At 43.7% G+C, this 16,760-nt stretch overlaps 1 protein-coding gene across 11 annotated transcripts in view; it reads right to left on the bottom strand.

Annotated features, from left to right (window-relative positions):
• Window positions 1–181: 181 nt before the first annotated feature.
• The window catches only part of SCUBE2 (signal peptide, CUB domain and EGF like domain containing 2), a 68,625-nt gene continuing 52,046 nt past the window's right edge, over window positions 182–16,760 (bottom strand). For 7 of the 11 annotated variants that reach the window (XM_041730400.1, XM_041730401.1, XM_041730395.1 and 4 more), the window contains 8 exons: window positions 13,758–13,928; window positions 11,603–11,770; window positions 10,713–10,874; window positions 8,689–8,886; window positions 7,367–7,519; window positions 2,406–2,485; window positions 1,279–1,388; window positions 182–671 (listed from right to left, as the gene is read on the bottom strand). In XM_041730400.1, coding sequence (XP_041586334.1) covers window positions 590–671; window positions 1,279–1,388; window positions 2,406–2,485; window positions 7,367–7,519; window positions 8,689–8,886; window positions 10,713–10,874; window positions 11,603–11,770; window positions 13,758–13,928 — 1,124 coding nt within the window. In that variant the 3' untranslated portion in view covers window positions 182–589. Of the gene's footprint in view, window positions 1,721–2,405; window positions 2,486–7,366; window positions 7,520–8,688; window positions 8,887–10,712; window positions 10,875–11,602; window positions 11,771–13,757; window positions 13,929–16,760 lie in introns of all 11 variants that reach the window. The other 4 variants (XM_041730396.1, XM_041730405.1, XR_005983939.1 and 1 more) reach the window with 3 other exon arrangements.

The following is a 16,760-nucleotide window of genomic DNA, read 5'->3' as shown; positions in this document are numbered from 1 at the left end:
TTTCTGTGTGTCTCTCCTGAATAAATAAATATCTTTAAAAAAAAAGAAATTTGGAGATGGGTATTCAGGACCTATCTAAATAAAGAAGAAAAGTTTGATTAGGGTTTTTTTTTTCTTTTTAAATTAATGTTATGGATAGGTTAAAAAGAAACTGAGGTGAAAAGTGAGTTCAATAACAAAATAGCCTTTGTTTTCTTTAAAAATACTTGTTAGCCACCTTTTTAGTACTTTGGTATAAAGAGTTGTGTGTCCAGAGTCAGGGTGTCCCTAAAGTAATAAAATACTAGAGGTGTGTGCAGTTAGCCCATTCAGGGAAGTGGCAGCTTGTTTCATAGGAGTCTTTTTTATTCACTGTAATGAGATTTTTGCCTGGGGATCAAAATTTTTAAAAATGAAATGATACTGACAATTCCAAGTTCTGTGGGAGAAAGTGATTGTGAAGCCCCACTGTGCCAATCAAAAGCTGATTCTGAGCACCCAGAGACCAGGAGACCAGGATCTGCGTAGCTGCTTCTGGTGGGCAGCGTGATGACGAAGAGAAGGAGCCCACCTGGCCTTGAGTGGTGCCGCTCACGTCCTCAGAGCCGAGTCAACGTCTGACCCTGGAGAGTGGATGAGGAAGGCAGACGTGCCAGTCTGGCCTGCACCGGGTGCCCCTGGCCCTCCGACACCTATGGAGGCAAGCCCACAGGGAAGCAGGACCCTTGGCAGTACTGACTGAGGGCTTGTGAGTCAGTCCTTGTCATGAGGGTGATGATTCTCATCCACCAAGGAGATGGCATCCGCCCTGATCTCTCCAGGCCCCAGGGCAGCACCCAGCAGAGTGTCAGAAGCACAGCCGCAGGGGCTCAAGGCAGCGGGGTGCATTTGCTGCAGAGCCCAAGCTGGCAGCGAGGAAGGCCATCCCTAAAGCTACATTATTATGTACTTAGTTTTTATCTTTTTATTTCTAATTCTTTCCTCTTTAAGTACTTTTTTTTTTTTTTTTTTAAATGATTGCTGCTTAGAACCCAAGCTCCTGGAATCAGACTTAGGTCACATAGGCTGGAGGAGGCTGTGGGGCAATGGAATCCTCCCAGGTTTCCCGGGGCTCGCCCTCCGCACCTCCATCCCTCCCTCCTTTCCAGCTCTGCCCGGTCACAGCCTGGGTACAGAGGGCTCCGTTGGGGCTGGGAGCTGGGCAGGAGGAAACTGAAATTTCAGACGAGGAAGCCCCTTCTGTGTCCTCCATTCCACCGTGAGGAGGAGTGAGAACCAGGAAGGACAGGTGAGTCTCACCTGAGCTGACTAAAGTCCAGCTCAGCCAGCCCTTGACGCATCCAAGACATCTGCCCCCAGCAGTGAGATGCAGTGGGACTCACCGCCATTCTCAGTCCACGTCTACAATGCTGGGAAAGAAAAACCAAGTTCAATTTACCAAAATATCTGTATTATCTATAAAAGTTGAACTCTAGTGGGTCACTGCTCCCAGAGACAGCGATATCCAACCATGTTGGCTGCAGAGGCAGACGGCTGCGTCCCTGCAGCACTCGGGTGGAACGTGGCACTAAGTGGCACGGGAGTGGGCTCATTTGTAAGGCCTCAAGAACCTGGACACTTTGGAACGGAGCAATCGGATGAAGGACCTTGGAAACATCTCCCGGGATTCCTGGGCTGTGTACTTGAAATAGTTCTGGGGGTGGGCCAGGACGTCAAACAGGGCCTTGATCAGCTTCTTATCCTAAAAAGAATAGAAGTTGTGGTACTGGGCCAAAATACTTTAACATTCCAACATTTGGCCAATGGAACTATAATGGATCCAGCCTTGAACTGTGTAGGTGGATTAGCCGAAAACCACTTTGTGAAAATTGTTTCCTCTGATTTTTATCTTTTCTCCAGTTTTTATTTTCCCTAATTACCTACAAAAAACATGTATTACTTTCATAAAGGAAAAGCTGACATATAAACAACAGTTTTCTTTTTCTAAACCAGATGAGATGCAACACTGGAACCTGGGGAGTATTTATATGGTTGGTGAAATGGCCAGTGTCTGATGATTACTTAAAAGTATCTAAAATTTGGTGAACGTTAGGCTCGAAGGATAAACAAGGAGCCAAAAGATCTTCAACTATTTGGAGAATCAATATAGAAACATAATTTGCCACTGGCGTGGATTTATGATCCAAGTTTCCTACTGTTCTTCCACACATTTCCAAATGTAAAAAGAATACAACTTCACTTGACAATACTGAAGACAGCCACCTGAATTTTTTTTTTTTAATAAAGTATGGTAAAGATATAAACCTCAGCCCAGAGCAGGCCTGGTGTCTGACCGATGGCCACATGGAGCAAGAGGAAAACCTTCCTCTAGTGGTGCCAGGAGCTCCTTGGGTGATGGGTGACCATTACCTTGGCTGTGTGCTCACCTTTAGTATTTCCTGATGGTTCTCAGATGCATAGAGCCTGCCGTCTCGAACTATGTCTTCAATGAGTTCCTGGTAATCCTCTGTTGGAATAAAGGACATAACAGACATTCAGAGGGTTTCATTATTTCCAAACTCACTCTTTCTTTCATTTTGAAATAAGGTTCTGAGAAATGCCCCTTCTGCAGCTGTTCTCAGAACAATGACCACTGTGATACCGAGGAGGCTATCAGAAGAGAACTTCCACAGACTCCCACGACCACATCCTCTCACCTACCAGCCTCTGCACCCATCTCTTCTGTTTCATATTTCCTCAGATGAACCCTCTGTGCATTTGGTCAAGGCCCTTCCTCTACTTAGTCCACTGGCTCCATCTTCTCTCACCAAGGCAAGGGCATCATTCCAGTAATTCTGCCCTTTCTTTGTGACATGATGACACTTTCTTGCCCTCTTGGGCCTTCCCATCAGCATGTAAACATGCTATTATGTCTCCGATCCAAAAAGAGTCCCTCCCTTGACCTCATTTCTCCCTCCAGCTGCCATCCTACATTTCTGCCCCCTTTATTGAGAAACTACTCAAAAGAATTGTCAACACTCCCTGTCTCTGGTCATTCCTCCTTCTTGATCCACTTCCTCGCTCAGCTTCCAGGATATGACACTCTTTGGTTTTCCTCCTATCTCACTGGTTGCTTCGTCTGAGACTCCTTTGCTTTTCTTCCTCCTCTCCCTGACCTCTTACTGTAGGAGGGACCCAGGGCTCAGTGCTTGGTTCTCATTTCTTCTATCTATACTCACTCCCTGTGAGCTCATCCAGGCCTGTGGCTTTTTTCTCCTCTACTTTTCTCCCTTCTGTCCTCCTCCCTTTCTTCTCTCTGCCCATGTATTGTGTAAAACAATCAAGCTTCTTACCCACCAGGCAAGACTCTTCTTTTTTTTGGATGGGGGTGGGGTGGGGAGAATTTGGCTGGTTGGAGAGGGAAGAAAGCTATGTTCATTTTCTTATTAATAATTTTTGGTCCTGATGTACACATTAAATGCAATGCACATCATGTAAGCTGTCTCCAAATCTAAATCCCCACCTTTCAGAGTCTAGTCTATTTCCTACAGTCATAATTCAAACCAAGCATATGCAAAACACAGTCTTTTCCAAATTCCAGGCTGAAAAGAATGCCTCTTTATATGCATATCATGTGCAACAAAACCAAACAAATCATAAGAACATCACTAGAATTGTGTGGGAAGAGTCCTCGAAAAAGTTTCTACTCAGTCAAGTGATGGTACAGGGAAATTCATTAGCTATTTATTAACTGTCGTATAGTTCTTATAATTACTAATTTAAAACATGTACATACAACCTCACTGGTACTCTATTCATGTGGTATCTTCCTTCTTATTCTTTTAGTTTAAGGAATATAAAATCTGAGTAAGGGTACTTATTGTTTATCTTGAATTCCTCTGCTGCAGAGTGTCTTCCTTAGAACACTAGCTCCTTTGGATGATGGGTGTTCACCACTAAGAACACCAGTTGTTGTGCTGTGTTCTGGTGTAAGAGAGAACTAAAGAGCTGTTTGCTGCTACACCAAATGCTTTCAGACTGCTGTCTTTGAAAACTATTCCCTCCACTATTAAGAACTGTTCTGTTTTGTCACTTGCTACAACTGTCATGAGAAAAGTGTTGTAGGTAAGAACTCAGGCCCTGGAGTTGTGGAGACCTCTGCAATGTTGTCCTCTTGTGACCTCAGGTCAGGTGTCTAAGTTAATCTCTAAGCCTGAGTGGCCTTGTCTGTAGAATCAGCAAATTATCATGTGTACTTCATGGGCAATTGTGAGGAATGTGCCGTGTAAAGGCACTTAGCACATGCCTGGTACTCAGTACGCGTACTCAGTATATGTTAGGCATGACTACAACTCTCCCCATCGTCCAGTGGTAAGTGAGCCAGTCTGTAGCAGCTTCACCTGCACCCTTTCTTTTTAAAAAAGATTTGAGAGAGAGAGCGAGCAAGCATAAGTGGGGTGTAGGGAGGAGCAGAGGGAGAGGGAAACAGAATCCTCAAGCAGACTCCCCACTAAGCAAGGAGCTAAGCTTGATCCCAGGCCCCTGAGATCATGATCTGAGCCAAAATCAAGAGTCAGCTGCTTAACCAACTGAGCCCCCATGCACCCTAGTACCTACCCGTTCTAAATGTGATTTCTATTCTTCCAAACTTAGAAACCAGGTATCATACTTGTCTGAAATATATGTTTGTTTTTTAAAAAGATTGAAGGCAGCCCTGGTGGCTCAGTGGTTTAGCGCCACCTTCAGCCCAGGGCAAGATCCTGGAGACCCGGGATCGCGTCCCACATCAGGCTCCCTGCATGGAGCCTGCTTCTCCCTCTACCTATGTCTCTGCCTCTCTCTCTCTCTCTCTCTCTATGTCTCTCATCAATAAATAAATAAAATATTTCAAAAATAAATTTAAAAATAATAAATAAAGGTTGAATAAGCTTTGAGTAAAGACCTGAAAATTTTCTGTATCATTAAAGCATCAATTTTCAATTATTTTCTTCTGTGACATGTGTAAGATACATTCTCAAGGACTTAACTTGAGTTATGTGTAATTTCCCTGGCTCAAGCTACAACTCTTTGAGAAAATGAAAAGAAAAATCAAGATGTTTTCTTGTGTTACAAAGGAAGAGTGAGGACAGCCAGCATAAAATGTGTGAGCTTAAGTGATATTTATTCTGGAGTCTCCATGTCTTTTTTGGTTCCTTCACTGATTCCAGATAGGGGAAGTTGTTGGTTGTCTTCTCTCAGACAGTTGAGGTGCTCTGTCTCTCACAGCAGAGCCAGGGGGGAGACATTGCTGTCCACCTAGTAGTCTGATCCTAAGAGTCCTTGCCTTAGAGCTTTGACATGGTTTCAGGCACAGAGATGATAATCCTGGCTTTTGTAACATGTGAGAAATAAACTATGTGAAACGCTTTTACAAAATCCATAGAATATTTTCTTTCCAAAACATCTACTTTTGGCCCTTCTCTGCCTAAAAACCTACTATGGTCAATGGCTCCCTGTGAGATTAGGAACACTCTTCTGAGTCTGTTACTCAAGGCTCTTCACCACCAAACTCCACACACTTCTATTCTCATCTCTCACTGCTAAGCCCCAGGCACCCTACCCACTCACCCAATCAGGCTATAATCACCACCCATGTCAGGTACTCTATCATGTGGCCTATATCATTTTTTCTTCCTAATGTTTTTCTTTCATATATATATATATATATATATATATATATATATATATATATATAAACTCATGTTCTTTGAGGACTGAAATTTCTTGAGATTTTGCCATACCATGAAGGATTAACTGGTACCTGTTCTTCTGTCCTCACACAGAGCTTTGTACCTGCCACATTACAGCATCTAGGAGTTGTGTTTCATTACTAACCATGTGGTCTCTAGCAGCTTGCCCAATGCCTGGCACAGGAGATGCTCACTAAGTATTCGTTGGGATAGACAGATAAGATGAATTAATAAATTTGTGAATGAACAGATGACTTGTCCCCCCACTGGATTATGAGGTCTTCCAGGACAAGGTCCAGTTCATTTTGTATTCCAAGTCAATGTTTGTCAACAGAGTCCCATCACTGGGACTTAGGGACCATCACTCACATGGACCACCCCTTTACTTAACAATAAGAAAATAAAACCAGAGAAGTCATCTGATTTTTCTAAAACCACACAGCAAATTAGTAGCAGAGATAAGACCAGAGATTGAGTCTTTCTCCTCCCTCCTCAGGATTCCATATAATAAAAGCCACAATGATAATTAGCTAGCATTGACTGAGCATTTACTATGTGCCAGGCACTGCACCAAGTCCTTTATGGACTATCCCATTTAACTCTCACATTAGCTCTAATGATTTTCCTTATTTACACATTAAGAAAATGAGGCTTAGATGGTGAAGGCACTCTAGAAAACAGTATGGAAATTCCTGAAAAAATTAAAAATAGAGCTACCTTTTGACCCAGCAACTGCACTACTAGGTATTTACCCAGATACAAACGTAGAGATCTGAAGGGGCACCTGCACCCCAATGTTTATAGTGGCAATGTCCACAATAGCCAAAATATGGAAAGAGCCCAGATGTCCATCCACAGATGAATAGATAAAGAAGATATGGTATATATATATATATAATGGACTACTACTCAGGCATCAAAAAAATTGAAATCTTGCCATTTGCAATGACATGGATAGAACTAGAGGAACTTATTTCACTTATTGTACTAAGTACAATAAGTGAAATAAGTTAAAGAAAAACAATGATACGATCTCACTCATATATGGAATTTAAGAAACAAAACAGAGGATCGTAGGGGAAGGGAGGAAAAAATAAGCAAGACAAAACCAGAAAGGGAGAAAAACTATAAGTGACTCTTAACTCCAGGAAACAAACTGAGGGTTGCTAGAGGGGTAGTAGATGGGCAGATGGGATAACTGGGTGATGGGCATTAAGGAGGGCACTTGATGTAATGAGCACTGGGTGTTATATGCAACTGATGAATCACTGAACTCTACCTCTGAAACTAATAATACAGTATATGTTAATTAATTAAATTAAAAAAATTTTAAATGTAAAAAAAAAAAAAAAAGGAAAGGAAATGAGGCTTAGAGATGGTGAATAACTTACACAATGTCACTGAAAAGATGAGGCCAGGGCTGGCCCATGTTCTCACCCACCAAGCTATGCTCATTTTTATTTATTTTCTGAAACATGTTTTCATCCCTGCAGCTAGTGTCCCCAGACGCCTGTTTAAAATTTGGCACTTGTGAGTCAGCAGTGTCCTTTCTCCTTATCCCACCTGCCTTTCTGAGCATGTGTGCTTGTCAGCAATCCACCAGCTGGCCCAGAAGTTGGTGTGATTGAAAGCAAAGAAGCTCCTTGGGTGTGGTGCGGCCTGAGCTTCACAGTGCTTACCATCATAAGTCACATAAGGGACCTGGAAGCCTCTGGCACTGTTCCCTTCATTGGACTTAAACTGAATCCACAGCTTCTTTGATCTGGAGGTGAAGGCGATGGGGCGTTCGTATGTCTGGCAGGTTTCATATGTTGTCACAGAATTAGATGAAGCTGCCAAGGGAAGGTGGGGGGGAGGTGGTCTTCAAGACTCATCCTGAGCAGCCAAACAATAACACTCATTTTTTCAAATGCGCCATAAAACAAGTCATGATCAAGAGCTCCTCAGGCCCAGTTTTGTCACCATAGGGGGCCAAAGTCCTGGAAACTGAGTAGACTCAGCTGGTGACTGGATTCCCTCAGAGAATTGAAAGGCCCAGGGCTAGGCAAACAGCAGCAGCCTAGGCCCCAGTGCCCACTGCAGGAGCTGAGCTGAGGCCTCCAAGTCCAGAGGCCAGCAATAATCATCACAGATCCCTGCTTCTTCTGACCAGGCAGGGCAGGGCAGGGCACACTTTATGGACTTTACCTCGTTACCCCTCCGAAAACCATAGGAAGTTGGTGCAGTTGTTAACTCATTTACAGAGGTTGTGTCACAAAGTCAGTATGTGGATAAGTCAGGATTCAAACCTATACCTGACTTGAGACACTGTAACCACTAATAAGAGTGGCAAACACATGGTGGCTCCATGTGTCATTATTCTAAGTGCTTTATGAATATGAACTCAGTTATTCCTCATGATGACTCTATGAGGTAAGAACTATACTATCCCCATTTTAACAAAAAAGGAAACTAAGTCACAGAAAAATCCAGAATGTATGGTTCACAGAACCAACAAGAGGTGAAACTGGGTTCAGATCTAAGCAGTCTGGCTGCTGGGCCCAGTCAATATACTGCCTTGAAGTTGTGTTGATGGTAGTGTCTCTCAATGGACACTGGGTCATATGCCAAGATGGGAGGGGGGGTCCCTCCTGGCTGGACTATGACCTTTACCTTAGTCAGTCCCCAAGCCACAAGTGGCTTCCCATGGTGAAGCAAGTGTGTGGGGCCAGCCCTCTATGAGCTTCATTGGCTCCATGATGTTGTAGAAGAGGGTCCGCAGTGAGCCTAGAGGGGAAGACTGACCTGCAGAATCACTACCTCTGGGGTTCACCAAGAGGCCTCAAGGTGGGCTTTTGTCTAAATTTTGTTTCTTGGCAAATGCTATAAACTTATGTCCCATCTCTGTTCTAATATAGAGGGGACACCCTAGGTGTGCTGCTCACACTTAAAGCTGGGGAGCATGCCAGCAGGCTTCTCCACTAGCCTTAGAAAGGGAGGGGGACAGAGGGAGGGGACGCACAGGTTTTCCGCATCACCAGGTAGTCTCCACAGTCATCTTCTATGGGCAGGAAGATCTCAGGGACCACGATCAAGATTCGGCGCTTGGGTGGTGGGTTGATGGTCCATGTACACTCGGTGTTGGCTGGGTAATTGCCTGGGTAGTTTGGGGATTCAATGTATCCAGTAAAATCTCCCAGCTCTCCTCCACATCTTCTGTCTGGAAAGGGAAATGCCATGAGTTATGAAGGCACAACACTGTTGTCACTGTGTCATGACGATGGGCAGCTCAGTTGATGAAAACTGCTGCAGCCCTATTGCCATCAAGGCATGAGGTGTGCAGATGGCACCATCCCAGGAATTAGTGTGCCCTGTGCCCTGTAAAGTCTAGTCCTCCCCCTCTCCGTGGGAGCCCAACTACACTAACCCCCCACACAGAGCTCACCATACTGAGTTCCCCTCTGAGTTACCATTTTCTCACTAACTTGTAGGTGATCTTGAGCAGGCATTTGTGAAACAAAGGACAACTTTAGTATTCAATATTTTGTTTACAAAGTCTAAGTGCAAGGGGAACCCATGACACAGAACTTCTAGGTCTGTCAAAATAGGAAGAATAGAGCTTACTGCTAATTAGAGGATATTTGACCTTTTCCTAGAGACCTTATATGAATTCATGATAGCCATAGTCTTTCTCTTTTCTTTCTGGTCAAGAGCACATTTTATTTTTGGTGTGGAAGAGAATTCCAATTAGGTATCAGCCAATATGGGGCATGCTGGATATTCACCTCTGACATCAAGGGCAAGGAGTGTCACACACACACACACACACACACACACACACACACACAAAACCAGTTTAGCCATATCTTCATTCATTGAATCTCCATTCATCCAAAAAATGTTAGCAAAAGCTCTGGGGGTTCAGAAATGAGAAAGACACAGTCCTTGCCCTCAAGAGAGGGGCTTACTGTCTAAAACTGTCAGGTGAATATGTGCAAGAGGGGATGTTGAAGAGACTTTTTCCTCTTTAATTATAACTGGGAATTATTATTTCCATTAGAAAAAAATATAGAGGCTTTTCTCCTTGGAAGGGGGTCGACTGGGGAGAGCCATGAGTTGAGAAAACTGCCTTCAAGCTTGAGGGGCTACCTGAGAATCTGTGCCATGTGGCTCCTAAGGGCCAACCAAAGGCCAGGGATGGGGGGACAAAGAAACAGATTGCATCTGGGTATAGGGAAGAATTATAACACTGTGAACTTCAATCCCAAATTCCTCCAGTTTGGGGAGATCTCCTTGCTCCCCTACACCTGCTGTCTTACTGATAATAGATCAGCAGAGATTTACTTCTGACCTTTACTGGAGAATTTTACATAGTGATTAAAAAGCAACCAATTGGCCCAAGCATGCAGCAAGTCTTTGAATGATTTGCTTCCCCATTCCTATAGAATACAAATTGAACTCCACTGTGTGGCATTCAAGGCTTCCCTTCCTGATCTGCCTCAGATTCTCCTGAGACATTCCATGATCCAGGTCCAGGGGTCTCTTCTCTTCTTTCACTCTTCTGAGTCTGTACTTCCTCACAGCTGTTGTTTTGGGTATAAAGCTCTTTCTCCCAATCTCCCCCTTTCTCTCCACCAAAACCTTCCTGTGCCCTCCAGAAGCCTTTCCTCATCTCACTAGACAGAATGAATTGCCCTCTCCTCTGCAATCCTACAGCCTGTGCTGCCTGCAGGGCCAGGGACTTCTGCTTGCCATGTCTAGAATGTAACAGGTCCTCAAACAGTGTTTGCTGAACTGAAATTCTGCAGCTCAGAGGAAATGTCAGCAAGTATATCCTGTCGAGACGCCTGGAGGAGTAGCCAGGATCAGCACAGGGGAGTACTTGGGAGTCAAGCCTGGCTCTCCTTCAGCACCAACCTGCAGCACTCGGAGCTGGGTAATAGCTTCCTCATAGTTCTCAATGGGCTTGGGACCCCTGCCCCAACCTCCTGGCCCCAGGTGGACCCAGGCACTTTCCTCTGGGTCAAGACTGTGAAAGAGACCCACCTTTACACTGGGTTATGTTTGTGGAGCCATCAAAGTCAGTGGTAGTATTTCCTGGGCAAGAAACACAGTTATTTTTTCCAAATTCAGGCTGATATGTTCCTGCTGGGCAACGGATACATCGGTGAGTGGTGGTGTTGTAGAAATGTCCAGGTGAACATTGAACTGTGGGGTGGGGATGGGGGGAAGAATGAAGCAAAAAAAACCAAAACAAAACAAAACAAAAAAAACAAAGCAAACTGTATTTATCAGTCACATAAAAGTTTTCACAGTCCATGCAATAAATTTGTATACCCAAACAAAGTACTGCTTTTCTACTTATCTGGGGCTAATCAACACTTAATTCCCTAAATAGCCAGCTTGGGTGGGACTTATGACTCATGACACTGAGAAAAATACAAAGGGAACAAAGTATGGGTGTAGCTTCAAAGAGTTTACAGCATGTGCAGAGTCTGGCATAGATGAGCACAGCTGAGTTTTCATGCAGGGAGCACTTGTCAGCTCTGAGGATGTCAAACTGATGCCAGGCCCAGGGTTGGGGCCCTGGGAGAAGCAGCAGTCGGGCTCTGGGGACAGGTAGGACCTGTATGGGAGGGGAGCTCCAGGGAAGGGTGCTGGGATGAAGGAAGACTGAAAAGAAGGAGCCAAGAACCTCTCCTAGACTGGTCAACCCTGTTTGAAAGGGGTCCGGGTGGTTGAGGGAGACCACGTCTAGAGAGTTCCCATGCTCCCTGCACATCCTGCAGGAGTGGATGGAGCTGGGACCTGATCTCCCAGCCACTGGAATCACACAGGGCATCTCTGGACTGGGCTTGATCGGAGCTTGACCAGACTCCCATGGTACTCAAAAGGGAAATTGAGTTCTGGAAAAAGGCAAGCTGCCAAGTCCTCACCTCTGGTCTCACAGTCCTGGAAGGAAGTGGCTCCCAGGTGTTTGGTGGGGAGCCCTCCTCCACAGGGGAAGCAGGAAGTACGGCCAGCCTCAGGCTGGAATGTGCCCAGGGCGCAGAGCTGGCAGGGTGCAAAACCATCTGCAGAATATTCACCAGGTTGGCAAAGACCTGGGGAAACCAATGACCCCAAGTGAGCAAGGTCCCCTGTGTCCCTTGGGCGGACACTTTCCCATCTCTCTGTAGATGAGCTCAGAATTTGGTCAGACCTGTCACCCTGTGCTGATCTGAGCTCCCACCTCAGTGAGAAAAGCCCTGCCCTGCCCTGCCACTGACCCTGAGAAGGTGGCATGTGAGCGCCTGATGTTTACACACAGGGCTACAGAGCACAGTGCAAAGACAGAGACCAAGGAGCCAAGGGTCAACTGCTTCCAAAGAATGGACCAGGCCTGAGTTTGCTTAAGGTTTAGGACTACACAGTGCACAGCCAGCACCCTCCCCAGGGAGGGTTCTCTGCTCTGGCATCAATTCAACCCAGAAGTATACCCTCACCCAGCTGATTACATCCTAGTGATATAAAGACTCTTCTGGTCATGAAAGAGTCTCCCTGTTTTAGCAATTAGGTTTACTAAGTCACTAAAGTGTGTCCTGGCCTCCTTCTACTAAATCCAACCAATCTAATCCATATTGATAGAGGGACCTTTTACTTTAAACACCCTACTTGATCATTTTTTAAATTTATGACAAGAAGCACAGCCATAAACAAAAAGATTTCTAAGAGCACACGATTCTTAGGAATTAGCTTGTCACTGCCAAGATGTTATGAAAAGCTGTGTCTCTTGTACTGCTGATCATCTCTCCCCTATTAAATTTCATGGTCTTCTTATTAGCCATAGGTTATAGATATAATGGCATTTAGTGAACACACATTCAAAGGAAGAGTCTGGAGTCTGTCAGACCTATGTTCTGATTCAAATCCTCCACTCTTTGGCTGTATGACCTTCAACCATTCACTTTAACCTCACAAAGTTGTTGTAGTGATACAAAAACCATAATAATAATTCATGTAATACACCTTGCATGATGCCTGGCATAGGTTAAGTATTTAATAAGTGTTAGCAATTGCTATTATTACTAGTATTATTCTTACTATAAAGATATCTTAATAAGGTCACATAGTGTAAACAGATGTCCCAAAGTGCCTCCTTATCAACACTGTAGTTGGTTTGAGGGGAGGAGAGGGGCAGAAGCTGAGGGAGAGAGAAAATCTCAAGCAGACTTCCTGCTGAGTGTGGAGCCCTCCATGGGGTTCCATCTCACGACCCTGAGGTCATGACCTGAGCCAAAATCAAGAGTTGGATGCAACTGACTGAGCCACCCAGGCACCCTATGACTTTTAAACCTTTTGAAAGGTCCTGTAGTTGAGCCTGGAGTCATTTAGGTGGGGGCTAAAGCTGGCTCTGGAGGTCACTGGGAGGAGAGATGGGGGCCACAGGACATCCCATGCTCTTCACCACGGACATCACCTACAAACTGCAGTGTTAGATCACACCTTCTATTTGAACTCACAGAGCATCAATTTGGCGCTTCTTCCATCTAATAAAAGGAAGACATTTACTAATAAAATAAATAGGAAACAAGCCCACAAAACCCAAGTAAGCTTGGCTCCAGAGTTAACATTTTATAAGGGACATTAAAAACTCTTCCCAGAGTTCTGACAAAACAGCCAGATGGATACTCTTTAAAAATCAATAAGGTAAAAAAAAAATCAATAAGGTATGAATTTGAGACCAAAGCTGGAAAAATAATTAGAACTACTTTCTCCAACTTAACACTTTCAGACCATCCCCATACACTGGGAGATCAATAAGGTCTCAAGGTATATTTATTTACAGTGAGTAAAGCATGCAACAGCAACCCTTCCACCTTTTCTTCTGCCAATGTATTCTATCAGCTTTTCATTTATTTATTCAAGTGAGCATCAGCCCAGCATGTGTCTTTGGCACTGAAGCCAAAGATGAAGCCAATATAATATGGTCCCTGCCTGTAGAAAGCCCAAGGTGTAGTATGTGCTATATGCACTGAAACGCTACTTATGCCTTCTGTCTAGGTAATATTGGAGACCAGAGGAATAAGAAGAGGAAGATGGAACACTTACCTCCACATTCCGATACATTCCAAGCTTCTGGAGTCTTCAGGGCTCCAGGATTTTCTGATCTTGGGCAAGGTTCGCATGTGATTTGTCCTTCCTCATTTTGGAAGGTTCCATTTGGACACAAAATGCAGCGTTCTTGCACTCCATCATAATATGTCCCAGCCCTGCAACTGACTAGCCAAAGGGGGAAATGATCTGGTCAGTGAGGGGACAGAAGCCAAGGAAGGATGATATGAGTGATAGGTGCAAATAGATGGCATTGATCCCACACTCCTCCACACAAACGCCCTGAATACAGAATGTGTACCTCCTTTGGGTTTTCTGTGAACACCCCTTGCCATGTTGCCCACTGTTAGAGGTGTTCACGGGTTCTCTCTCCCTAGACCACGAGCTCCTTAGAAGCAGGGATCACAGTGGTCCTAATTATTTTTGAGCACAAGCACTTGATGACTTCTCCTATTTCATAGGACTGTCGGAAGGGTTATAAAGTGAAAATCATTCATTGAACATACTCCCAGTGCTGAAAGAACAGAGAAGAGGGTGATATTAATTCTGGCTGATGGCATCCCTAAAGGCTTCCTAGAGGAGGCCACGTTTGTGTGGACCCTTAAAGGATGAATAGGATCTCCCCAAGAAGGAAAAGGGGCAGGTCATAAAAGGTCACGTACAACATACAGGAGAAGAGGGAAGAAAGGAAGGTTAGGATAGACTTTAGAAATTCTTGAATGCTAGGCATTTGGGTTTTATTCTTCAGGTTGAGGAGCCATTAAAAGAGAGGAATATGACCAGAGCTGGGTTCTGAAAAGCTCACCCTCTGGTGGCTATAGGGAGGGTAATCTCAAGAGTCTTACCAATAAGCTCTCCAACACAACATGCTTTGTGTTTGTAATAAAGTTCATGTGTTATGAAAAGTAAACCATGGTAAATGTCTCCTGAAAGAATGAACTACAAGGAAATTAATAAACAATGCTTCTGGCTATATTTCTGGTGTTGTTAGTTAAATGTAGATTTATATCTTGTTTTAGAATATGAATATAAAGTAAATGTGCTTAAGTGGGTTCTCAGTATCATATTCAGACATCAACATAACCATCAAAATAGCCTTTCTAATGGCGAACATTTGCTGAATACTTGCAATCTCCTGTTCATCATGCCAAAAGCTTTTCATACCTTATCTCATTTGTCCCTGAAAACAACCCTAAGGAGTTAGGTGCTATTATTAACTCCATTTTACAGAAACAGACTTAAGGATATTAAATAATTTGGCCAAGGTCCCACAGCTAGTCTGTGAAATACACCTACAGTGAGATTAAGAGCTTTGAATTTAAGAGGGAGAAAGGGCTCTTGCAAAAGTGCAGACTGAATCTTAATTCAAGACTGCCGAGGATTCTCTACGTGATGTTAAAGGAGTCTGACTGGAATAAACACATTCTCTTTCATACTTAAGCTGCTGAGAAATAGAAAACAAAATATCACATGATAATATTAGCTATTATATCTCTTCAATGTCTGTGAGGGGGAATACCCATTTTCGTGCTTTCCTACAAATGCAATCTGCATATATACTTTTTTTTAAGATTTTATTTATTTATTCATGAGAGACACAGAGAGAGAGGCAGAGACACAGGCAGAGGGAGAAGCAGGCTCCATGCAGGGAGCCTGATGTGGGGCTGGATACCAGGTCCCCAGGATCACACCTTGGGCTGAAGGCGTCGCTAAACCACTGAGCCACCCGGGCTGCCCTGAATATATACTTTTAGAGTTAAACATGACAAAGTCCTCTATTACCATTAATAAAAATGTCTTTTCATTATTCACTTTATAATCTGAAAAAAAACGAAACAAGGTTTTTTCTAAATCATAAGCCAAAATATGCTACATATGCTACATTTCAAATATTAGGTCTACAATTAAATTCAATCAAAAGTCTACTCTAAAATCTAAATTTTAATACTTTTTAATACTGTTTGGATTGTCTTTTATAATATTTGTGTATCATTTTAATTTAATTTTATCATATTTTTTAAAAATTAAAAGGGAACCAAACTCTTGCTTTCTCAACAAACAGCATTCTAATGGGCCCGATGCATAAAGCTGTGGCAGACAAAGTCTAATTCCAGACCTAGTCTCTAAACACAGCCCCACTTGATAGTGGTTTCCATGATGACTCTGGTTTCAGCTAATCTCCCATGAGAAGCTGGGCTGAATTATGTACTAGGAATTCATGACTTTTTATCCTGTGTCCCACCTGACTGTCTGAAGGCTAGCAGCAGGCCAGCAGGCAGAGAATAACTTCTTCGTGGCTCTAAGGAGTCAGATGTTGTGAAGGCTGGTAGAAAGTAAATAAAACCAAGGCCATCTGGAGCCCCTCTAGCCAAGCCATTTCCATTTTTGTAACATTCATTCCGCTAATGGGAAAGTGCCAGATGATGGCAATGATTTCAAAGCCACCTTAATCATAACTTAGAGTCAGATCAGCATGGTCTGTTCTGCTGTAGTTCCTCTGGCAGAAAATGGATCCCTTCATGGGTGCATGAGAATGGCTCTGGTTCTCGTTGGAAAATATAACAGGATGGGCTCCTGCTGTTCTGGGTGTCCACTCGTCCATAGAACTATTTAAATCCCCCAAAGCCTTTTTGAGGTTACATTTTGAGAAGCCTCACAATGTCCCACAGCTGTTGCAATTTCCCAACTGAGCAAAGGGCTGAGATATGCCCCCTTGTCACTGCAGAAAGGAGGGCACTGGTCTTTTTTCTCCCAGTGAAAGGCCTGCTTCACATAAACAAACTCATATTGTCACTCACAGTTTCCATTTTCCTTCCAGAAAGACCTACAGAAATAATTCCTGCCAAGCACCTTCCAAATTAATTTCTTTCACAAGGTAAAAATGAGCTCAACAGCAAAGAGTGATTCTGAATGTCATGAAGAGATGCCTGAAAACCACTTTTTTGCAAATGTGCTGAAGATTTGGTCTGAAGAGACCTCAATCGCATGTTCCAGTTGGTT

The sequence above is a fragment of the Vulpes lagopus genome, chromosome 15 (genome assembly GCF_018345385.1).
Source record: "Vulpes lagopus strain Blue_001 chromosome 15, ASM1834538v1, whole genome shotgun sequence".
Lineage (NCBI taxonomy): Eukaryota > Metazoa > Chordata > Mammalia > Carnivora > Canidae > Vulpes > Vulpes lagopus.
The sequence above is the reverse complement of the archived record's forward strand: the minus strand, read 5'-3'. Positions and strand labels throughout refer to the sequence as shown.